This window comes from Octopus bimaculoides, chromosome 19 (genome assembly GCF_046866305.1).
Source record: "Octopus bimaculoides isolate indiv1 chromosome 19, ASM4686630v1, whole genome shotgun sequence".
NCBI lineage: Eukaryota > Metazoa > Mollusca > Cephalopoda > Octopoda > Octopodidae > Octopus > Octopus bimaculoides.
In genome coordinates this window covers 25,567,514-25,593,703 of record NC_142946.1, presented here as the reverse complement: position 1 = coordinate 25,593,703, position 26,190 = coordinate 25,567,514, and the positions used below count along the sequence as shown (strand labels likewise).

At 35.9% G+C, this 26,190-nt stretch overlaps 1 protein-coding gene and 1 non-coding gene across 10 annotated transcripts in view; both read left to right on the top strand.

Annotated features, from left to right (window-relative positions):
* Positions 1-888: 888 nt before the first annotated feature.
* The window catches only part of LOC106877516 (cohesin subunit SA-1), a 101,575-nt gene continuing 76,273 nt past the window's right edge, over positions 889-26,190 (top strand). For 6 of the 9 annotated variants that reach the window (XM_089366637.1, XM_089366638.1, XM_089366635.1 and 3 more), the window contains exons 1-3: positions 889-3,248; positions 4,658-4,809; positions 10,971-11,044. In XM_089366637.1, the coding sequence (XP_089222763.1) occupies positions 3,068-3,248; positions 4,658-4,809; positions 10,971-11,044 (407 nt within the window). In that variant the 5' untranslated portion in view covers positions 889-3,067. The remainder of the gene's footprint in view (positions 3,249-4,657; positions 4,810-10,970; positions 11,045-26,190) is intronic. The other 3 variants (XM_089366644.1, XM_089366641.1, XM_089366639.1) reach the window with 1 other exon arrangement.
* LOC128250192 (small nucleolar RNA SNORA79) lies at positions 6,050-6,203 on the top strand. Its single transcript, XR_008266290.1, has one exon. It is a non-coding gene; the product is annotated as a small nucleolar RNA SNORA79 (small nucleolar RNA).

Below are 26,190 nucleotides of genomic sequence, written 5' to 3'. Positions count from 1 at the left end.
ATGGTGACATCCAACTTTTTTCTAAAGTTAACTTAAAAATGTGTTTTATCAGTCCAAATCATAAAAAAACCTAACTAGAAATTTGATGATGATGATGATATAAATGACTGTGTTGTAATGTAAGTAAGTAAGGCTTGTTGATGAATAGATGTCATAATTCAGTGGTTGAATGTCTACACATAGAAAGATCATAATCAAGGCACTAGTTATAACCCAAAAGTTAATTTAGAAGAGCAAAGTTAAGATAGTGTGTCATCAGTTTATTTTGTCACTGTATTGTACAGATTTGCACATTATCATGGAGTGAACAGATTTGAGTGATTCAGTCTAATTGAGTTTCATTCAGTTTTGTTTACTACATAACAACCATATATGCTCTTCCAGTCATATTGTTTCAATTGCAATACATCAGTTTTTTTTACTTATACCTTCTGTTTCTGTTCATAGCTGTACAATTATTATAGTAAAAAAAAACTAGGAATAATTTCTTATATAGAATTAAGTCATCAGCTGCATTATTTTACTCCTGTTATTCACATTATGACCAGTTGTTCTGTGCTTTCAAAACCTCTGGAATAAAAAGTCTCTCTCTTGAAAAACTGGTAAGGGATTGTGACATCATATTGTGCTGTAAAAACCTGCTTCAAATAACTCATCAAACCCTTCATGGTTCTGCAAGTTTGGCAGTTGGTTACAGTGGAAGTGGGCAAAATGAATTCAAGAATGGAGCAGTTGCTGTTCCTTTTTATTTATTTTTGGTGTTGCGTGTTCTTTATGCATTCTTCATCTGAACTGGAGGTGGTTTCAGAATGTTATAATTGTACTCTTATGTATCATAATGTTTGTAGTTGGTTTTCACAGTCTGTGGAGCTGAAAGGTTTCTAAGGCAACAAACTGCACTTCTCACATGTTTTTTTTTTTTGTGTAAGTAGTCTGCACACAACTTGTTATGATGTTAGTGCTGTCTTGCTGTTTGTTATATATAGATTGGGGCATAGTTAGGTCTAGTCTAGTTAGTCTATAAAGAAGCTAATTTGTTGTTTGTACACTAGAAAAAAAAGAAAGATAAAACAAAAAATATGCACCTTCCTTCTATCAAACACCCAAAATGTAGTAGGAAAATTAAAATAAACCTCAAGTCTCAGAACTAGATAAAATTACAGACATATACTTGAAACATCTGTAACATAAGTCAAATGCTGTAAGTAAAGTCACCAACTTTTAGTGAGGTATATCACTGAAGAAAAAGAGTTCCATGTTTCAAGAAGTTCAGAAGGTATAATTCGTTTTTCACACGTAACAATTTATTTGTACAGTTTTTACAAGCACTGAACAAAGTGTGTATGCAGAAATATTTTCCAGTTGTGAATGTTAACAAACGTCAAACATTTGTTGAAGGATGTATGTGTAGTGAGACATGATTTAATCTGGCATAACATATTATATAATTTGACTTGAGTATTTCACAGGCTGTAGGATGAATACAGATTAACACCAGAAAAGGTTGCATAGTGTTGAAGAAGAACACTGTTAAAGAAGCATAGCCAAATTATAATAAGGACACTGGGGCTCTCAGAATTGACAAAAGCTGCTAATAGGAACTAATAGCATTTCAGCAGGAATATTAAAAGTACAGATAGAGCTGTCTACTTTGCCATGGTTTCCAAATTAGTTATAAACAGCGAATAAGACTTCAGCTGATATATCGTGGGCATTGCTAGGGTGGTCTAATCAACCAAGTTTCCAAATGGGTTATAAAAACAGGAAAAACATAGCAGGTATCTTGTGGCGATGTTCAAGTCTGGTTTGCCCAGGTCCAATCATATTTCGCAGCAAAAAACACCAATTGAGAATGACGATAACTTCACATCTTATTAAGTGCTATTCCTTCTGCTTTCGCCACACAACTAAAGGATTTAATCACCGACCCATTGGCAGATGCATCTTATATCAGTATTGAAAATAAAGTTCTTCATAGAACATTGCTCCCAGTTGAGAAACGCTTCAATACACTGGTCAGTGACGAGCATTTAGGTGATAGGATGCCATCCCAGTTTCTCAGGATAGTTTTTTGATTAAGCAACTTTTCTTTTTATGTTTACCGTCAAACGTGCAGGCTATTCTGCCTCCAATTCTAGCTTCCTCAGTGGACAGGATTTTGGAATATACTGGCGACAGACTCATTGACAAGATTGCTACTGTTTCTTCTTCTTCCCCAGCTACAGTAGCAGTTTTACCTCAGCAGCAGGATTCAGATCAGTCGGCCACACTCCAGACCATCGTGGTTTTAACTAAAGAGGTTAAAAAGTTATGTGTTGCACAGAGCTCCCCATAACGGAGATCATTCAGTTGTTCATTTTCTCCTGCTTCCTTGAGTTTATGTTGGTACCATAATTGTTTTGCAGAGAAGACTCATTAACCCTTTCGATATTAACCTGGCCATAGCCAGCCAAAAAATTTTTTGGTTCATAAGACCAACCCGGCTGTGGCCGGCCGAGAGTACACATTGTTATTTAAATGTGAATTTAAACACAAATCTCATTAGTACATTTATGAAAATACGTGATTTCACTTTGTAAATAGTTGAGTTATAGTATTTGACATTGCTTGACATGACATCTGAACTCAGTGAATTTTGGGGGATTTTTTTCCACATATTTTTGGCATCGATTTTTTTTTTAACTTTGAAAATGGATAGGAGTTTCATGCTATTAAGCAGTGATTCTAAATTTAAAGGTTTTTCAATGGAAAATATGGAGATATTGAGAAAAAGAATGAATGAGGTACAAAAGCATGTGGTGTATGAGAATGAATGGGATATTTCTGTATCTGAAACCAAAAGCAGTGATTCTGAAGAAACTAAAAGAGGCGATAGTGACAGCAAAGACAATTTTACTAAACAAGTGTGAAGGTGGAAGTTTTAATAATTTATTTGCTAATTGCTACTATGTAGTATCAGACTACAACAGCCATTTTTTTCCTGCTACATCATGTTTAATATGTGTATGTCATGATTTTAAATTGAGAAAATTTTTTATTGCAGGAAAGTGGAGATTACCCGTTGATTATGACGGGACCACAGTGGAAAAAGTTTAAAACAAACTATTGTGAATTCGTTCAGACGTTAGTTCGTCAGTGTCAGTACAGCATCATATATGATCAATATATGATGGATAATGTTATTTCCCTGTTAACTGGTCTTACTGATTCTCAAGTGCGAGCTTTCAGACATACAAGTACACTAGCAGGTAAAGTAAAATGAATTTCTTTGCTGTATTATAAAGCTATTGGCTCTACTCATGAAGTTATTGAAAATTCTTCACACTTTATACCTACCATATATGTTTTTCTTAGTTTTAGCTCTTGAAATAATGATGATGATTTCCAACTTACAATGCCACAAATTTGGCTATGACATTGAAAAGATGCAATTTTGATGAAATTGTGCTATACTTTGCAAACAAACTGAACAAGAACAATTATCCAAATCAGATACCAGCAATACCAAGAGCTATAGAGGCATTGCAATAACTGATTACAACCAATCATCACTAAACATTTACAATAAAATCAGAATGGATTTTGACCTGGTAGAACCACAGCAATGCACATTCTGACTCTGAGGAGGTTAATTGAAGAGGTCAGAGCATACAATAGAAAAGCTGTTGTCCTGTATGTTGATTTCAAGAAGGCTTTTGATTCCACCCACAGGCAAGGTGCTCAAAATCCTGAAAGCTTATAACGTACTTCCAAATCTTTTCAATGCAAATAGCAAAGCTTTATGAAGACACAAAAGCAAATATTATGACACCTGATGGAAAGAGAGGTTTCTTTGAAATAACAGTAGGACACTATTAATTTGTATAATTTGCAGATGGTTATTACCTCAGGTTCAAAGATATACACCACAGATATAGCTATTCATTCATTTAGACCAATTAGGCAATATTTTGACCAATTCGTTGACCATTCAGATTGTCATATTTCCTAAAATATTCATCCAAATTTCACAAATAAGGTATCAAAATTTTAGATGCTCTCCAAGAAAAAACACGGTAGGAGTTAGATTTAAATATTTTCAAAAATTCATAGTGATACCTATTTATATATAATTTTTCTGAAGATACTAGAATAGAGTATTGTTGATGACTGAATTGTTTCTTTGACAAAACTGATTAGTCAGCTTGTTTATTTCTTTCACGCCATCTTCATTGGCCTGTTATATTGTTGGTGTTTTTTCTACTGCCTTTTGCAATAAAATCACCTATTATGTACTTTCTTCAGGTTTGGGTTATTTTACATTTTAAATTTGTTAGAAGAGCCATTATAGTTATAAAAAAGCATATAAAATGTGTTAAATTTGTCATATTTTTTTAACACCTAAAAAAAAATTTTTTAAAGTTAATAGTTTTGTCTAATTTTGGATGGTTAAAATAGCTCTTGTATGATGACTGTGTCAATTTTTACTCACTCCAAATGTACTCATAAACCACACTTATATACCACAAAATTCACATTTTTAAGAATTCCATTTCTACTCATGTTCATGAAGCATTAATAATACATTAAGCTGACTGAATGAACTACTGAAGAATTAAAATTGTAAAAAGATTCCATTTGTTTTTAACTTCAAACCAAAACCATATTCTTTTTACAGCCATGAAATTAATGACAGCGTTGGTAGATGTTGCTTTAAATCTCAGCATTAATCTTGACAACACACAACGTCAGTATGAATCTGAAAGACAAAAAAATCAGAACAAGCGAGCTACTGAAAGACTTGACCTGTTAATGACCAAACGACAAGAGGTATTTTCAGCTTTCCTAAACTTACAAAATGAAACCTTTTGAAAATTTCTCTTTCACCTCTGTCACCTGAAAATAATGCATTCATCATCATCATCATCATCATCGTTTAACGTCCGCTTTCCATGCTAGCATGGGTTGGACGATTTGACTGAGGACTGGTGAAACCGGATGGCAACACCAGGCTCCAGTCTGATTTGGCAGAGTTTCTACAGCTGGATGCCCTTCCTAACGCCAACCACTCAGAGAGTGTAGTGGGTGCTTTTACGTGTCACCCGCACGAAAACGGCCACGCTCGAAATGGTGTCTTTTATGTGCCACCCGCACAAGCCAGTCCAGGGGCACTGGCAACGATCTCGCTCGAAAATCCTACAGGAGCCAGTCAGGCGGTACTGGCAACGGCCACGCTCAAAATGGTGCATCTCATGTGCCACCCGCACAAGAACCAGTCCAGGGGCACTGGCAACGATCTTACTTGGCTTGCCGGGTCTTCTCACGCACAGCCCATTTCCAAAGGTCTCGGTCCGTAGTCATCGCCTCGGTGAGGCCCAATGTACGAAGGTCTTGCCTCACCACCTCAGCACCTCAGCATTCAATTTACATTTGCTATGTATAATGAAAACTTCAGTATTAATGGCTGTTAATGAGTTTATACCTCTAAATTTATACACAGTTCCTGTTACAATTTTCTATGGGTAAACTCTGCCAATTTATCACTTGTATTTATGTATACCAATGATAAGACCTGCACTGAGGCTTGCTGTTAAATAACTTTTATATCCATGTATTCGATATGTAATATAACAAAGCAGGAGGAAAAGAAAGTATTTACACAACAAAATATTACACAAGACTCTACACTCTCAATCATGGCTCACAGTGAACTGCTTACCAATCTGAACTGTCAATTGCTCACAGTCCTTTAATTTATAACAATGAGACAGTCCACCTTCAGTCACGATGGGTGGTCAGAATCCTTTCACAACATTTCCCCTTTTTAGAATTAGTTTCCCCTCACTTCTCCCCTTTTGAGAATTGAACTCTGCTCAGAGTTTTAATGTCTCTTACGCTTAGAGTTAAATTCCAGTGTTTCCATTCTTTTCTGTTTTCTGGTGCTAGAACGCGTAGTTTCAAATTGTTTGGGTGTTGGTACCTCAAAAATGTCATACAATATTTCCATGGGGATTTCTGTCTTGAAAGTAGTCATACATTTTTCTTGTCAGACCAACTTTTACACTCTTTTCGATGGCGTTCCCTACACTTTCCCAGTATTGAAAGCTGTAGTTTTAGTCCATCGTACAGTAACAAATTTAACTTCTTCACCTTTAACTGTCCTCAATGGTGACAGTGGAGTCACATTGTCTTCCACAGTTAAAGTTTTGCAGGTTAATACATATAGACAAAATAGAAAAACAAAACTTTTACACTCTTCTTTGAAGATTTCTTTGTATCTATAAAAATATGCACAGAAGGTAATCCCTTCTTCTGGAGTATAGCTGAATTCTTCAATTGAGTTTGCTACGCTGTCTGGTGAGTACAAACCTGAAGTATTTTCAGACTTCTTCAACATTAATTCCAACAACTGTTGGTTTTGTTGTTGTTGTTGTTGCAACTGCACCATGGAGGCCAATAAGTTCTCTGTGTTAAATGATTTTTTTCTTTGGTTTCCTATCGAGAAAAAAAAATTTTAAACGTCTAACACAAGCTTCAAACAACTTGTTGCCACTTTTATATCCTTGTATTGGATATATAATATAATGAAGCAGTGGGGAAAGAAAGTATCTACATAATGCACTACTATAAATATTACACAAGACTCAATGCTCTCAGTCACGGCTCACAGTGAACTGTTTACAAACCCGAACTGTCAATTGCTCACAGTTCTTTAATTTATAACAATGAGACAGTCTACCTTTAGTCACTTGAGGGGTGGTCGGAATCCTTCCACAGCAATATTTCAGTTCATTCTGGCAGACCCATGTTTGAGAGATTGCTTCCAGTCAAATGTGTAACTTGTTTTCACTGGGCCCAAGATTATGCTGTAACATGTTAATTTTTTAACTGAGTAATTTAGTTGTAATGTGTAAAGTAAGACAGGTTACCATCTATTTACTGTCCAGCTTCTTAAACATTGAAAGGGATTAGCTCTGATTTTTATGTATCACTAAGCACAGAGTTGGGCCTGATATGGAGATTGATCATGCTACAGCTGTTTAGTTGTAAATTTTTGTGTTTATTAGAATTTGCAGAGGGGAAAAGGTGAGAGATTTGAGTGGATTTTAATATGTGTTAATATCGGTTTTTGTTTTTTTTTCACACTTCAGAGCTGTGCTAATAGCTCTACAGGACCTCCCTCTAAGGTTAAAGAAGCTGTTGGTGTTGGTCCAACTTATAATTTCTTTAAGAGAATACACGGGCAGAGAAGATATTCTGAGGGCTGCAGTGTTGCTAAGCTGTTGAGGATGGCTATTCATGATGTCTGTCTGTTTGTATGTATGTATGTATGTGTGTGTGTGTATATATATATATATATCATCATCATCATCATCATTTAAAGTCCATCTTCCATGCTGGCAAGGGTTGAACTGTTTGACAGGAACTGGTAAGCCTGGGAACTGCGCCAAGCTCCATTGTTTGCTTTGACATGGTTTTTACAGCTGGATGCCCCTCCTAATGTCAACTACTTTATAGAGTGGACTGGGTGCTTTTTATGTGGCACCAGCATTGGTGAGCTCATCACATAACTTGTAAGATAAAGATCCCTTAACTGAGAGAGAGTGTGGTGTTGAAGATGGTGGTTTTGTGCCAGGTGATGTGAGTTAAACCATTATAGAAAGACAGAAACAGGTGTCTTGCTGTAGAGGAGATACATGGTTATTCCAGTTTGAGAGAATGAAATGTGCCAGGGCATACTCTCAAGGTACAAGGATGTGGATATAAATGGAATGGTAGAGAATGGAATGGAGTTCATGAAGGGGAAAATATATTTAGATAGATATAAAACTATAGGGAGGATGAAGAAAGCTATCAGCAGAAATTCTGAATTCAGGCTCCTCTGTAAGTAGAAGAAAATCGATATGCAAAAGTATTCCAGCCTGCAGCTGCTGTGGGCTTGACAGGATTGGGAAAAATCTCCATAGACTTGATGCCACCTTGGAGGATGAAAAGGGGTTGACACTAGACCACCGGCGATGGAGAGCACTGGTGGACCCAGTCAGCTCTATGCATGATAACACCTCTGTGGCCACTAACTTGGAATGACCCCAGCCCCATCAAGCAAGAACATAAAGACAGAAGCCAAGCTAAAAATCTATGCTGAAAATGCCAACATATAAAAAACAAACACAAAAAAAGCAAAGCAATCACTGGAAAGTTAATTGAATTAATTTTCTGGTTGTCATTGCACAGAAGCTGGTAGAGATAGGATAAGGCTTTTTGAGGACTTAATTTCACAGCTGGGTATCCTTCCTAATGCCAACCCTTTTATAACCTCTTATAACACACAGGGATATGGTGTGCCTATTTTAAAAATTGAGATAATTTATTTTTATGAAATACTTTTATTGTCCAATATCCAACATTTTAATTTTAAATTTTATGTCCCTGAAATTTTATTTGTAGAATGAGTGACAAATTACTTTATTAATGAATTAAATTCAGCTTACATTGAAAGTCAACAAAGTTTGCTTTAGAAGTATTGAGATGTATTGAAAGACATAGACAAGGAGATTTTTCTCCAAAATATGGATAGTTTATTCTGTTCCGGCTATATTATTAGCATTATCCTGCATTTGAGAATTGTATCTTTTATTAGTGAATGTTTTCATCCTTATTATGTATGCAAACTGAAATTATTTCATTGCGGTTTTCTTCAATTTAATGGTATTTTACTTTGGTAGTGCACATGCTTTTTTTTTTTACGCAACTTCACATGCTTTTTTTTAGTAAAGTACACACTTATACTACACTCTAATTCTATTATATATTCCTGTTGTAAACTAGCTAAAATCTCTATATTGTAATATCTAAACAAAAAAATAAGTGGTAAGAAGCTTGCTTCCCAACGACGTAGTTCTGAGTTCAATTTTACTGCATAGCTCCTTGGGCAAGTGTCTTCTGCTATAACCTCAAGCCAATCAATGCTTGTGAAGGGATTTGGTTGACGGGAATTGAAAGATGCCTGTCATATATACATATGTATATATGTGTGTGTGTGTGTTTGTCCCCCACTACTGCTTGACAACTGGTGTTGGTGCGTTTATGTCCCAGTAATTTAGAAATTCAGCAAAAGAGACTGATAGAATAAGTACTAGGGTTGATCCATTTCGATAAAAATTTTTGAAGGTGGTGCCCCAGCATGGCCACAGTCTAATGACTGAAACAAATAAATAATAAAACAGACTTGTAATTAATATAATTTTATGACTAAACTTCAGCTACAGTTTTTTTCTTCAAATTTTAGTATTCCAAACACCACACTCATACACCAATAAAGAAGAAGTTATTTTACAAAATCTACAGTATTTAACACATTAACTGCTACATGTACCATCAGTGGTTCTTTGCAAACTTCACGTAACTACCATATACACCACTGGTGGTACATTTTCAGTCTTTATCTTTGACATGGTTTTGAGGATATTTAAATAACATGAGTGCTAAATATTAAAATTATGAAATATTGTAAAAATGCAAAAATATTAAATTTATTTGTAATTAAAGAGTATGCAGTGTGACCAAAAATATATGGTGTCATCGGTAAGTTTCAGTTACAGGCTGTAACGGTTAACATATTAATTGAAATACATAAGGGTGTAATATGAAAGGACTCAACTGAATTGAGTACTCACTAATAGAAAAAGTAATGGTTTGAGAGTAACAGAACAGTTAATGCTGTGTACATCCTATGAAACATCATTGACAGGACAATGGATGTACAACCAGACCTGTACTAAGTTTCATTGATTATAAAAGCTTTTGATACAGAGAGCTATGGAAATTCCACAGTGTAAATCAGCATATTTGAATATCTGCTGTCCTGTCTGCTGATGTATGTATCTGTCTATTCTCATAATACTGATAAACATTTAAACCCTTTAGCATTCAGATTATTCTGTCAATTGTAATGCTGTTTCATTCTTATTGTTTTTAATTAATCATGTATTATCTTGTAGCTTTGAAATTTCAATGATGTGGTTGTGTATTTTAAAAAAGAATGACGTTGAAAGTTAGATCTGGCTGGTTTGAATGTAAAACAGGTGGCATATTTGGGATAGATATGGCTGGTTTAAATGCTGGGGGGCTTAAACCTAAAAGAAAAATTAAAAAGAAGAAAAATGGTGATGCCCCAGGACGGCCACAACCTTTGGTCTGAAACACATAAAAAATAAAAATGTAACATCCACAGCTAATTTGCTAAGCAAGATTATTTCACTTTAATTTAACTATCCATTGATATATGTAAAATCAAATACTTGAGGCTTTATACAACATAAGTCAACTAAGTGGTTTGCTTTTTTTAAGTTTAAGTATTAATGAACAACCAAGCAGTGTGTGGAATAACTAGGAAATTACACAGATAAGAATGCATCCAATTTTAATATTAGTTACTATGAAGTTCATAGTTTACAACTACTCAATTGTATGTCTTGTGTGGATTTTCTGAAGATATAAAAAGAGCATCCAGACCAACTTTGGAATGCTGGGATTTGCTTCAAAGCAGTATTATGAATATTAATAATGCATTTAAAATGACTCCATGAGTAAAATATAAATATTTTCATATATTATTTACATTATCTACATTTGACAGATATTTGTCCTAATCTTGTTTGTTGTTAACATGTTTTGGCTGCTATACCCTCCAGCTTTCATCAGGTGTCTTGGGAAAATTTTGAACCTGGGTTCTCATTCCTAAGGTATTTTTTGATGTTATTATTATTATTATTAAGGTCACTGTTTGGAATTAAACTCGGAATCTTGGGGTTAGTAGCACGCGCTCTTAACCACTATGCCCGTGGGCATATGGCGTAGTGGTTAAGCCAAAACGTTGTGTTAACAAACAAGATGAGGACAAATATCCGTCAAATATAAATAATGTGCATAATTCCACATATCTTAAATATAGAACTGTAAATATTTTCATGTTGAAATTAATTTTCCAGCTTGAAGAAAACCAAGAAGAGATAAGAAACATGCTGACTTATATATTCAAGGGTGTATTTGTACATAGATACAGGTATGTCAAATTCTTTTCAGCTTGCATTTGAAATTTCTAATCAGCATTAGTTTGAGGGTTGTGTGTGTGCGATGAGCTTTTTTTTTGGCAGCTTTTGAGAAGGAATGTATGGTTCTGTAACTAAGCTAGTATATGAGCATTGTGCAATATAACTGTTTTCTTTTATGTTTATTTCTTTTTAATTAAAACAAAAAATTTTCTAGTTCTTCTAGTTATCAGGCACAGAATTCAAGACTGTGTTGCACATATCAATCATTTCTGAACGCCCATGCATATATATACAGGGTGCAGTGAATAAACTGTCGTCTAAATTGCACAAAAATGAAAGTAACACTGACATCTCATTTTAACAGATATATTTACCAAAATCACATAAAAATATCTTGAAATACTAAACAGTAAATTTATTCAATGATGCTGCCATAATCCTTGCCTTCAATTCATCTTTGGTGTTGCAAAGGAGTTTTGTTGGTCTCTTGCTCAACTGCGCCCCACACATAATAATCAAAGGGGTTGCAGTTTGGGGAGTTAGGTGGCCAGACGTTAGGGTGACATGGTCACAGAAATTTTCTGACAGCCATGACTGGGTTCTCCTGCTTGTGTGGCATGGTGCAGAGTCCTTTTGCCACACATAGGGTCTTTCAGCAGCCACTCTCTTGACCCAGGGCAGCACTACCTCCTCCAGGTACTTGATGTAGGTCTCCGTGTTGAGTCTGAGGCCATGTGGGAAGATAAATAGTGATCACGCCAAACACTGATGTTGACTGGCTGTTTGATTTTTATCGCTCTCGGTACATGTCCTCAGATTGACACCAAACACTCTGAAATGTTCGTATTGGAGCTTGGGACGTGAATGCCAAGCAGTACAACATGTCATTTGCAAATTTTTGGCTGAGTGAATTGAAAAGCTCCTGGCTTTGGGTAAAAGAAAATACAGGAGGATCAGTTAATTATGATTTTACTCAACATACTCCCATCTAAGATTCATATACTTATTGCAGCAATCTTTCAGTTTTTCTAAACCCTGTAAAAGAACTCAGAAGGTTGGGCCTCCAACCAAGTCTTTCGTGATACCCTTAAAGTCAGGAACTTTTCAGCATCCCTCATACACACATATAAATACATGCACATACACACATATATAGAGAGAGAGAGTCAACAAGTGAGATCCATGCTTAATATGTATATTTTATATATCTAGCCTAAGTGGTTTTATTCGTTTATTTGCATCATTAGCTCTTTTTTTATGTGTACACACACACATCATCATACATCCACTTCTAATGGGTCTTCATGGTCCAAGCATTCTCTCATTGTGAGCTGTAGCTCTCAAAGACTGATGCTTGTATGTGTCATTTGGGTTGGTTTCTTTGGCTGGGATCTCTTCTTAATATCAGCCACTGGGTGCTATCTCTTCTGCACAAACATTAGAGAGTTTAAATAGTTCTTGGTGAGGCAGATCAGGAGACAGTTCAGAACCTTACATTTTTTTGCTCATTTAACCAACCACTTTCCAGTGTAAACTGTTGCTTGTGTTGGGTGTTGGTGATGGGGCCATGGACACAAGAAATGTAAATTTGGAATGGGAACATTACAGAAGTGGGGAGAGCAGGGTGAATGTAGGTTTAGAGAATACACAATAGATTTGGGAGTGTACGTTTTCACAAGTAATTGAGGAGATGCATCTAAGAGAAAGAAAGAACAATATGAGAAGGTGGGACGTTGGAAAGAACAAGAATGCGATGGAAGACTGCAGAGATAGGTGACTGTAGAAAGGGGAGTGATGGAAGACTGAAAATGAATAACATTGCCTGTGTAGTGACAATATTCAGCAATCAACTGATGTTGTAATTTGCAGGAATTTTGCTCACATGATCAGCAAATCTGACCAATTGTGACTTTTCCTGGAAAGAATATTACCCATGTGATTGACAAATCTAGCCAATCACGACTTTATGTGAAATAGGCATCAGCAACCATCTTGACTTTTGACACGTCCTTTCTGAGCCTCTCAATCAGCATAAAATGACACGTGACTATGAACCAGTGAGTTTTCTGACGTACCAGAGACAATATGGCAGAAGACATAGCGAACATGGCAATAGAAGTGGTTCAGAAGAGAGAGCTTGCTGGTTAGAGTATAGCACGGTGAAGGTTAAAATGTATTAGTAGGTCTATTGAAAAGTCCAAGTGGGCAAAGTGATAAAGATAGTACAATTAGCATAGGTGGTGGGGGACATGAGAGATATAGTGTTATGAGTGATAAGAAGGTAGATGAGAAGGGGCTTGAGTATTAGGTAGATGCCAGGATGTGGTTCAAGATGTATGGTGAAGTGGCAGCCAATGTAGACCTGGCAGGGTACAAACATTACATCCTCTTAACACTACCCTTGAGTTAGGGTATGTGTGGACAGAGTTTTCTGCAGGACTGCATGTTACTGATCAGTACAGTTTTTTCACATTTCCTCCATGAGATGCAGGTTTCACTACTTCATTCTGTGTTTTTCTTGGCCTCCCTCTTCTATCATCTTCTTTGCTCTTCTCCACATCATTTATAGACATCGACTCCAACTCAAGAACACAGTATGTCTTCTGTTGGAGTTTTGTGGCTACAGTCTTGGACTAGCTGCACAGTTTACTAGCTTGTGTAGAGAATGTTTTTATGAGACACCATTCACGTGGATCGCCATTGGTTCACAGTAAGCTCAACTGTTCTTTGACAGGTCTTGATTTTAGTACTGTAGATTGCTCGCAATGTCTTCCTCAGGATTTTCCTGACCCGACCTGGCTTTCTTCCTTAGATTCCACTAACTTGGAATGCTCCTCACTTCCTTATGCAGCATTTATCCTCCATGCACATTATATTCCCATACAGCCTTCTCTATTGTACACACTTCCTGATTCATCTTATACTCAGTTTTTTTGTCTGCTCATTTGTACTCAGGTATTCCAACAGAGCATGCTTGCCTTATTTCTGCAATTAAGTCCCATATGTCACTACCATGCAGCATAGTAGTTCTAAGTCAAGAGTCAAACAATCTATCCTTCATTCTGAGTGAAAAGACCTTCATTCCTCCCTAACTTTTCCCACACATGTAGCCTAAACGTCACATACTAAACATGCATTAATTCCATTAACAGAGGCCTTGAGAGAATGTGTTAGTGGGGGACTATAGCAACCGCATGTCTTAACAACACAGAAGCTATATCACTACTCATGTTAAGAAAATACCACTGCATTATGGCCCCACTAAACACGAGTGGTACTCAACTAGAGTCCTTATAGTCACTCCAAATGTTGGACTTCACTATTACTCAGGATCTCTCTTAGCAAAAACACATCTTGAGCATAGCTAGAACTGCATCTGAAAGATAGCCCTTCTCTTTAGGGCCAGAAACTATTTCAGTCCTAGAAAGCCTCAAGTGGGGTCTCCACTGAAGTTCTGTTACCCACATCTGTATACACAAATTGGTATTCAGTCACTAATGGACATGCTACAGTCTCTGGCCCCTCTGGTCTACTCTCTCTGTCTTCATCACTTCTGTTATGGCCTCTCTTCCACAAAACATGATGGTCTTGTACCTCCACTACCCATACATCTCTAATCTATTCATCATTCCACCTCTCAGCATTATCTGTGCATCCGTTCCCTTCAGCCTCACACTCACTGTTATGCCGGCTCCTTCTTTCCCAGAATTTCATCCATCTGGATCTTTTCCCTGTTTGTCTTTCTTTCTACAGTTGTGACTCTTAATATCCTCCACCACAATTAACTGCATCTGCTGCTGAGTACCCAACTGCATTTACTGCAATTCAATTAATGTTGTTGCTTGGGATCAAAAACTGAAACTTAGCATTCTACTGTTGGAGAAACAACTCTTAGCTCATTGAGTATTTTATTCAAATTTTTTCTGAAGAAATTATCAGGATGAGCAATAAGGTATCATATCAGTGTGACAATGTCACCCACATTCCGTCAGTGTCGATGTTATCATGTCTTGAAATGCTTTATTGTTTTTCTTGTGCTAATTGTGCTGCTTCCAAGTTGCAAGAGACTACTGGAATGCATGTTTAGTTCTGAGTCGGAAAATCAGTGCACAAAAATCAATATCTTATAAAATATATGAGAAAAAATGATAACAGGTAAAACCCACATTCACAATGTATAAACCAACAATCATTATATTGTATCAGCAAGTGTCATCCAAATTCATGGAACAGCTATATATATTTTTATAATGTTTATACTGGGCTGTATTTCATTGAAATCTCTAGTTTGTAGCAGGAATGGAAGATTTATGTACAGAAAGTACTAGGAGCCAGCCACCTAATCACCTATCAACTTAGTGGGTACATAACCCTGATTGACAACATTCACACGAGAAAACAAATAGACAGTTGGTTGTCAATATGAAGAATACATAACCTCAACATTGGCTAGTTGTTACCCACTTCAGACTTAGAGCTAGAATGAAGTCAGAGACACAAACCAGTCTGGTAAAGGAAGATATGGAGCTTAAAGATCCAATGAACAGTGAGAAATTTACAGGAGTTCAAGCTGAAGCATTTGACAGAAAGTTGGAGGAGATAGAGACGTATAACATTGAGGACAACTGGAATTTTCTATAGGACAACCTACTGTAGGTTACAGACCAAATCTGGCTGGTGCAAAATCCTGGCTAGACTGAGAGTGATGTGGTGGTGAAACAATGAGGTAGACAGAGCCATAAAAGCAAAAAGACAGGTTTGGGGAGATTGAGAAAATGGAAGCTGTAAAACATTATATACAGTATAATAGAGAAGTTAGGCGACAGGTTTTATATAGCAAAAGGAGAAGTAGAAAGAGGTTTGCCAATGTTCTATATTGGTAAACTTGAACTTAGTGATGCTGAAAAAGAAGATGTAACTATGAAAGACTATTAGATGTTGAGAATGCATGGAAGAAGGAGGGCCTTCTCAAAATGGATTTGACAGAGAGACTAGCTAACCTAATTGGCAGCAGTATGATAGATAAAGCAGTGAAGATACAAAGGCAAAGAAAACACCTGATCCATCTGGAATCACTGATGAGATGCTTGAAATACCCAGGCATTTATATAGTTAATCAGATTGCATAGGAAGGTGTCATACCCAGCTACTGAAGTAGCAATGTTATAATCAACTGTTACAAGAGTAAAAGAGATGCCTTAGAGAGAAGTAATTACAGAGGTGTCAAATATATGAACCAGGTCATGAGAATTACAGAAAGAGTTGTCTTATTTAATTAGGAAAAGAATTGGACAAAATGACATGCAGTTTGGTTTTGTGATAGGAAGAAGTACTATCGATACCTTCTTTTTAATGAGACAACTATAGGATAAGTATTTAGCTAAAAGTTAACTGTCGTATATAGCATTCATTGACCTGGAGAAAGCCAGTTCGTCACTCTTGTATGGTTGTCATTGATGAAGCTAGTGGGAGACTCATACATACCATGTACAGGAGTGTTATCATTTAAGAGGAGAGTTAGCAATGAGTACAGTAATGGATTTAGTGTGGAGGTAGGAGTTGACTAGGGTTTGCTTCTCAGGCCCTGCCTGTTCATCATACTTCTCCAAGACATAACAAAAATTTAAGACCAGTTTCCCCTTGGAACTGCTAGATAGCAATGACTTATTTCTTATTGTGAGATCTCTAGTAGAATTAAACTTCAGGTGTGGAAGCAAAACCTGGAATTGAAGGACCTTAAAGTTAACTTAGCAAAGAGTTTTAATAAACAGGAAACAAACTGGACTCTACTTCCTTCAGGAAATATCACCCTGCTTGATATGTAGAAAAGTACTATGTACTCATTGCAAACTTTGGCACAAGAAGTGCAGTGGAATTGGAGAGAGATTAACAGTAAAAGTAGATTTTAAATGGAGCTGTTGTGCAGGAGCAATAAACCCTGTCTCTTTCTCAGACTGAAAACAGATTGTATGTTGCTTGTATACAAACAGCAATACTTGTAGTAGTGAAAGATGGGCCCTGAATGCAGAGGACATGTGAAGACTATGAAAATCAGAAATAGTGTGTGAGAAAGAAGACTGTGTTGGTACGATCCTATGATGCCATGTGGATGAGGACAGCTGTATGAAGAAGTACTGAGCACTAAATGTCACTGAAACCCATGGAAGTGGGAAAAGATGATAAAATGAATGAGGCTGGATGACAAGGGGGAGTGGTTCTAGGCAGAGAGATAACTTGCAGCACAAAAGCAAGTTGAAATGTGTAGAGCTGCTCTCATAAAATTACAACTGAATAGTGCCATGGTTAGAGAAATGATAGAGGACTGGGTAATAAGATGAGTGTGGGGATTGTTTGACTTGACTGCTATACATAATTTTTAGAACTCTCTCATATCTGCCATTAACTACCTTCCTCCCACATTCTTTTTATCACTCACTGTATCCACCCTATATCTGTCACTGCACTTTTCTCTCTCTCCCCTTTACCCACTCACCACCACACACCATCTCCCTGTTTCTTATCTACCTATAGTTTTATTATTCTGCTGCTCTCTACTCTTTAAGTACTGTTCCTTATCACACCCTCTCTCCTGACTACTTCTGTTTTGTATCACTTTTCCCCCAAACTCATATTTACCATCAACTGTGCCTCCACTGTTGTCCCCCATTCTCTTCTACATCATTTCTAACTGTCACTCTCTTCTTCTATACTTGTGAACTTACCTACATATACATACATAGGCAGAGTCATGAAGGGCCCTCATAACTTTTTTATTATTATGAATTTTTACCAATTTTTTTCAATTCTGTCTTCTGCATAATGGAATTAATACGATTATGCAAAAAAAAAGGAAAAAAATGTTTTCTTTTATTCTCCCTACCCCTACTTCTGAAACTTTCCAATGCCTTTCAATTTTTTTTTTTTTGACTTTGTGGTTTTAAAATATAGACAGTCCAAATCTACCATTCATTTCTTTTTATAATTTCCAAATAATTTTTTAAATACTTCAAAATCAAAATTGAAAGAGTTTTAAACAATCACACATCCACACGGCCTAAGAGAAAATCATTAACTAACAGAAAATAATGTAATTAAAATGAATTATCTGTAACACCTTTAAATTATTGTGGATAAATTTCTACTGTGTGTTTTATAAATGTCTTGTAGTTCTCCCAGGCATTGTCACATTTCATGTTATAGTGGTCTCTAGATGGCCTCATCCACATGTGACCAGTGCATATCTCCACTAGAACCACATATGTACTTGAGCCTCCGTTTTATTCATGCCCAGTATGATTCCACATTGTTCATACACACACCAGTCATGGGATTTACAAAATGAAACGAGTGGTTCACTGTTCCATGGGTATATCCCAGTCTGGTGAGATTGTTATAGCTGGGCCACATATCTGTAAAGATGGTGGAACTTGCTTCAACATTTTCAATAATGACCGTTTCCAGTGTCTCTGCTTTTTGGTCAGGAACAAGTTGCAGGTAATCCTTCTCTACAGTGTTATATATTCCAAGTATCCAAAATTTCTTTACTACTCTTCCAACTTTCGTCTACTTGGATTGTATGATTTGGGCCACCCAATTTCTTCTTGTTTTTCAACAATATTTGGGTACATATTTCCCTGCAAAATTCGTACCACTGGACAGCTGCCTGTCTGCTGATATTGTTGATGGACATGCAGCATGTCACTGGCATTTGATATATAAAGTCTAGGGATATGTGGAAAAGTGTGAAGACCACCAATTGACTTTTTTTTCCATAAAAGTATTCTTCCTCACAGACATGGTCTTCTTACAATTGCAACAGTGCCAAATAATGCTGTCTATCACATCTTCAAATGACTGTAAAACCATTTGTTGATGACAAACACACTGTTTTCTTTCTGCTATAAGAGCGTTTTCCATCAAAAACTGAAGAAGAAATTTCTTTGCAGTTTCTGAAATAATTCCACTCTCGGTGAAGACATATCAAATGTAATGTTGAAACAGTAAAACTCCAAAACTTATCCATGAGGTGTTCAATCCAAATTTCAATTTGATTGTGAACTTGTCACTGGGTGGTGGAGGGGTCACTCTTCCAATGACCAAATTGTCTGAGAGTGGTCATTTGCTCACTCTCATTAAAAAAAGATTTTTTTTTTTGCATAATCATATTAATTCCATTATGCAGAAGACAGAACCGCAAAAAATTTGTAAAAATTAAAAAAAAGTTATGAGGGGTTTTAGCACGTGCTTACATCATAACTCTGTCCATACACACACGCATACATATATGTACATGTGTGTGTGTGTGCATATATTATACAGGTCGTCTTCGACTTACAACCACAATTGGTTCCAACTGACTGGTTGTAAGTTGATTTGGTCGTAAGTCAGCCTATAGGCCTGCATAGCTTTGTTTTATATTTTTACATTCTTACGGTAAATTCTCAGGTAAAAGTCACACACAGCATTCTGTATTATACTACAACAGTGTTATTTGTTCATAGAAAAGTACCAAAGAATGCAAATACGTGAAATACACAATGTAGTGCAAGACACACTTGCAAAACTTACATAAAAATTTATTGTAGACTGGTGCTTGGCTGTAGGTCTTCTATGTCGTTTGTTAACTGACATCATCCATAGATAGGTTAATTTCTAAGAAATTAAACCCATTAGATTTCAGCTGGACTATTTATTATTGTTGCCAGGAGCTGCCGCACCAATCGTAAAGTTGTTTGGTCGTAAGTTGGATAGGTCATAAGTCGACAACGACCTGTATGTATGTATATATATATATATATATATATATATATATATATATATATATATGTATGTATTAAAAATGGGGAAGGCCAGTTTATAGGACTACCTTAGGTTTCATGAAGGATTTAGCTTTATGTTGTATCATCAGATCCCAAAAATCTGTTGGCCCATGACCTCTTAAAAATATGGCGGGGGAAATGCCTCACTACTCAAAGGTAACAATTGGGGGTTATCTCCCTTTGCTATTGGCTATTGATTTCCGGCTGTGCTGCCAAAGGGGTCATCTGTGAAGCTGAAGTACTAGCAAACCCTGGCAATACCACCGGCAGAAGCAGTAGCAGCTGTAGACTCAAGAATAGAACCAGCAACACCGCCACCATTGCCACAGTTAACAACATTACCAATAACAGTACCAGCGACAGCACTGGCAGTTCGCTGACAACAACAACACTAACAACAACTGCAGTATTGCCATCAACACCAGCATTACCAACAGCTTCCTTAATGTCCACAGTAGCAGACCTGACAACCCCTATAGCAGCAGCAACAGGTCCAGTGACAGTGGCCCTAGCAGAAACACCAGGGGAACCACAGTTGATGACACCTTTAGCAGCAATGGTAATACCTCCTCCAACCATGCCAACACCAGCAGTCCCAGCTCCAACAAGGATGTCGGCGGCAGCAGCAACCACAGCAGGTACAGCACTGACAACACATACCCATGGATATACATTGGATGTTTCAGGAATTCTTTCAAGCAACGTCTCTCCAACCATAGGTCCTCCTTTGGATTTCCAGAAAGGAGATACATAACATCACTGGCCAGCCACGTCTAGCGACTAAGAGACAATGGGATTCCATACTCAATCTCATGGAAAATCCTTGAGAACCCAGGCCCCTACATCAACGGGACAAAGCATTGCAAGTTATGCATAGCTGAATGTGCGAGTATCCTAAATGACGCACTCAAACCAGGGAACATCATTAACTCCAGAATGGAGATTTTCAGGCCATGTTTACATTTCAAGAGGTTCCTGCTAGCTTTTTGGAGCCCACAGGATGGCAATACAGCCGGAAGTCGATAGTCAATAGCAAAGGGAGATAAACCCCAATTGTTACCTTTGAGTAGTGAGGCATTTCCCCCTCCATATAAATTTAAGAGGTCATGGGCCAACAGGTTTTTGGGATCTGATGATATGCCATAAATCTAAACCCTTTATGGATGGGAAACCTAAGGTAATCCCATAAACTGGCCTTCCCCATTTTTAATATATACTGCTCTACATCTTAGATTGTGCTTCTTCTTTCGGATTTATGTTTTCTACAAACAATATAAATGATATATATATATATATATATATATATATATATATATATATATATATATATATATACTAGACTACCTGTGACCCATTGGGTCACCAGGAAACTCAGTTTCCCAGCAACGAAGTTTTGTTTTGTGGGGTTTTCTTCTCCAGGTTATTTCGCATGCTTTCAACGAATATGACATTGAAATCATGCATAAACGGCTCCTTTCCCCCAGAAAAGGAAAGATTTGGCTACTATTTCTTGCATGCCCTACTACCATGTAACAGGTATGTCGGATCCTTTATTGCAAATAATGTTACATGGTAGCAGGGCATGCTAGAAATAGCAGCCAAATCTTTGGAGGTGAGATAGCCTAGGGAAAAAAACCATTTCACCTCAAAGTTACGAAGTTCATGAGATATATATATATATATATATATATATATATATATATATATATATATGTGTGTGTGTTTATGTATGTATGCATGTACGCATGCATATGTGCACATGCTTATGCATGTATATACACTTGTATGTATGTATGCATGTACGTATGTATGTGAGTATTTATGGATGTGTGTGGACGTGTCTGCATGTGTGTGTATATGTGTATGTAAATGTATGTTTATGTACCGATATGTGTGTTTGTTTAAGTTGTGTATATGACTGTTACTCTGTCAAAGGTTGTATGTATATATATTTACTGTAAAAAAACAAACCATATTTTTTCTTTGTCAAATCACTGTCTAATCGAAAGGTTAGAATTTCTTCCCTTTCAGGATGAAGTTATATTCAGAACATTTTCCCATTATACACCGTTTTGGGTATTTATACACCCAAACTCTGAATTTCTCAATAACTACTGCTCCAATTTAAGCGAAACTTGTTTCATTTCATTCATATCAACATTTCAGGCTAAACTTAATTCATAGTATTTTCCCATAATGCACCAGTTTGGGTGGGTAACATTGCAAGCAAGCAAAATTGAAACTGACTTTTAATGTATTATAGATATATATAAGTATAAGGGTAAAAAATTAAATAATTTATTACCAGTGGTTTGCATGTTAATAAAAGTCATAAGACATAAAATATTTTATATAAGAGTGTATAAAGATTTATACATGGAAAGAAGACCTTTGACAGGACTTCTTACATGCTAAAAAGGGCAGTTATACCCAAACCACAAAAAAAGAATTCTTAAGGCACGCTGATAATAGGCACCAGAGAAAATAAAAAAATTAATCCTATACTCGAGTATAGGTTTAACTAATTTTTTATTCACTCTGGTCTCTATTAGCAGCATGCCTTAAGAATTCCTTTTTTCATAGTTTGGGTTTATCTGCCCTTTTTAGCATGTAAGAAGTCCTGTCAAAGGTCTTCCCTCCGTGTGTAAATCTTTATACACTCTTATATATATATATATATATATATATATATATATATGAACTTGCAATATTTTCCAGTATTCTATAGTCTTGGAGAATATCTTCAATGGTTTTCCTCATTCAAGAAATGTTTTGCTACAAATATATTAAAAATAATTTTAAAGAAAAACAATTAAAATTTAATTTTGATTCATGTCAACAGTACATTAGCTCTTTGAATATCTTTCTTCTCACTTGGATTATTATTATTGTTGTATCTTCATGAAAAACAGGAAAAGGTTGTGGGCAGTGTCTCTTATAGGAATGAAATTATATGAAAATAACCATCATCATCAGCATCTGCCACAACATGCATATCAATATTATTGTTGTCATGATGGTATCATCATTATTATTATCATCATTATGATCGCGATGATGATCATTATCACCATAACTGTGATTGTCCATACAAATGCTATATCATCATCATCATCATCATCATTGTCTCCAAAGTATTTCAGTATCATCACTATCATCATACACACATACAAAATACATATACACACGCTTAAACACATACTCACCTGTATACAGAGTCACCTATTCACATGTGCATACTTGTAAACACTCTCTCTCTCTCACATACACACACACACAGACACCTATGTACTGACACTGACACAATTACACACAAATATGTACATAACGTACAACCTTTAATTGTATACTGTCAGCAATCTTAATCAAAATCATTATATTGCTGTTAATCAGTTTTTTGGCTTGACTGTATTATTACTGTTACACCATCAAGCCAATTTAAAAGGTTAAATGCTGCTTAAATTACTATATTTGGTCATTAAGTAAATACGAGATAAGATAAGGAATTGACATACTTATATGTCAATTGGCTGAGCACTGGGCTTAAATATCTTGTAAATATTCTCTTAAGCCTATACATTTTGAGTCCAAATCTTGCCAGACAACTGTCTTGCATCCATAATGGGGTTAGTACCATTGATATACTGGACTCAATTCAGTTGACAAAATACTTACTATCCCTTATATAAAAAAATACACAGCTTTGTAATTTTCTATTAAAATGAGTACCAAGAAGGTGAATGGGTGTATTTTGTTGGATGAATAATGGGTTAGTAAATTTATTAAATGTTTGAGTGAGTACTTGGGTAGATTTATTTAGTGCTTGAGTGACATAAAGAAGGTTCCTTAACCTTATTGGTTATATCCAGGTAAATTAAAAGTAAATAAATAAAATAATGAAGTCAAGCAAGAGATGATGGTTGAGGAAATAATGTTTCAAGGTAAATCAAGTGAAAAAATATAATATTCATCAATAACAATTTGCAGGTATCTATTGATAACAAAAGTTATTGATCCTTAAAAATCAATGATTATGTAATCTGTTGAGCTGATTGTTGTTTCTGAATGAAAGTATCATGGCTTTAACTATCAACAAATGAGATATCAGAAACAGCATTTTATGTTATCATATTCAAACAAGATATCATACCCTAACACATATATCAACTGTGCAACATCAGGCTGGCATATCTTTTACTGGTTTCAGTCATTAGATGGTAGCCATACTGGAACACCACCTTGAAGAATTTTTAGCTGAATGAATCAACCCCAGTACTTAATTTTTTTTTTTTAAACCTATCAGTCTCTTATTGCCAAACTGGTAAGTTATAAAGGGATGTAAACACAACACCATTGTCAAACAGTAGTGAGGGACAAACACATGCAAAGACACACATTCATGCGGGTGACACGTAAAAGCACCCACTACACTCTCTGAGTGGTTGGCGTTAGGAAGGGCATCCAGCTGTAGAAACTCTGCCAAATTAGATTGGAGCCTGGTGTAGCCATCTGGTTGCACCAGTCCTCAGTCAAATCGTCCAACCCATGCTAGCATGGAAAGCGGACGTTAAACGATGATGATGATGATGATGATGATTAATAGATTTATATAGTGCAATTCTGACTTTAAACTGTGCAACAAACAACTAGTATTTAGAACTCCTGTTGCATTTTATTGCAATATCATTTGGTATGAATCAGGAGTTTGCTTCTTTCACAGTGTACATGTAGAAAAATATGAGGCTGTTTTCAGATACATAATTACACCATTTGATATGTTTCATGAACGAAGGATAATTATTAGTTACATAATCAAGACTTGTCAAATCATCTGAGATGTGTAGCCTTTATATGTAATATAATTGGTCTTTAACAATGTTGACAGGAGCAACCTCTGCATAAATGCATGCATGATGTAGTATATGTATATATAATATATACAAGCTTCACTTGTTTTCTGTCTACCAAACATGCTCATATGGCTTTGGTTGTCTTGTGTCTACTGTAGTAATCATTTGCCCAAGGTGCTTGCTGTGGAATTGAATCTGAAACCTGTGCTTTGAATTTTGAAACCCTACAGCCATGCCTGCCACAGAAAGAGCATCTTGCTCTAAAATTCTGCCTCATATAATATCCTTGTCTAATATATGCTAGCATGAAGAAAGTGAACAAACAAATATGTATATATATATATGTGAAGCATTCCATATCAGATCATTCCAAAGTATCCCTGGTCCCAAGTGGAAGGACAAGGTGCCTCATAGCTAAATCCTCCTTCGGGCTGGGATCTACAGCATTGAGGCTTGCATCCTTTGTCGTCTTCTCCACTGGGTTGGCCATGTGATTTATTTTTACCTTTATCAATTCTTGGCAGATTTACCTTCAGCAAAGATTTATTTATTTACTTCTTTTACATTAAGATTTTCAGCAGAATATATTTTATTGCTTAAAAAATATTTTTTTAAATTTAATTTTTGAAATGTGAAATTTTTTTTGTTTTACAAAAAAGAATTTTTATTTTATGTTTTGCCATTTACCTGCAGTAGAATTTGAATTACTTTGTTTATATTATGATGCTTGTTTGTTTGTTTTTTGTCCTTTTGTTGTTTTTTTTCTTTTAAATTGGTATCCCATTTGCATGCAATTCCATTTAAAATGGTGAACAAAATGTGAACATGAGAAATATTTCAGGTGTAATTTTAAGTGTTTTAAAATTAAATTGAAGAATTGCAGGGAAAAGAAAGTCATTTTTAGATTAAATTTTATTTAACTCTTGTCTGATTACTTTTTCTAAAAATATTTGTAAATGATCTAAAAAGTTAAGAATTCATTCAGTGCTAAACAAAATACCTTTTTATATTATGAATTGTTAATCCCTTCATCTCTGTGGGGTTGATAGAATAAGTTCTCACTCCTCAAATAAATTCTAGGGTAGAGTAAATTGATTATGTCCCCTACAAAAGTTTTGCCCTTGTGTTAATGTAAAAAGTTATTAATAATATTAAGGCAGTGAGCTTGCAGAATCATTAGCATGTTAGGTAATATGTCTAGCAGCAGCATTTTGTCCAACTATGTTCTTGAGTTCAAGTTTTGCTGAGGTCTGCTTTGCCTTTCATCCTTTCAGGGTTGATAAAATAAGTACCAGTTGAGCACTGTGGGCAATGTAATCAACTTACCCCATGCCTCTGAATTGCTGGTCTTGTGCCAAAATTTAAACTTTTATTAAGGTAGAGAGCTAGCAGAATCATTAGCATGTTGGACAAAATCCTTAACATTTCTTTTGGCTCTTTACATACTGAATTCAAATTCTGTCAAGTTTGACGTTACCTTTCAGGGTC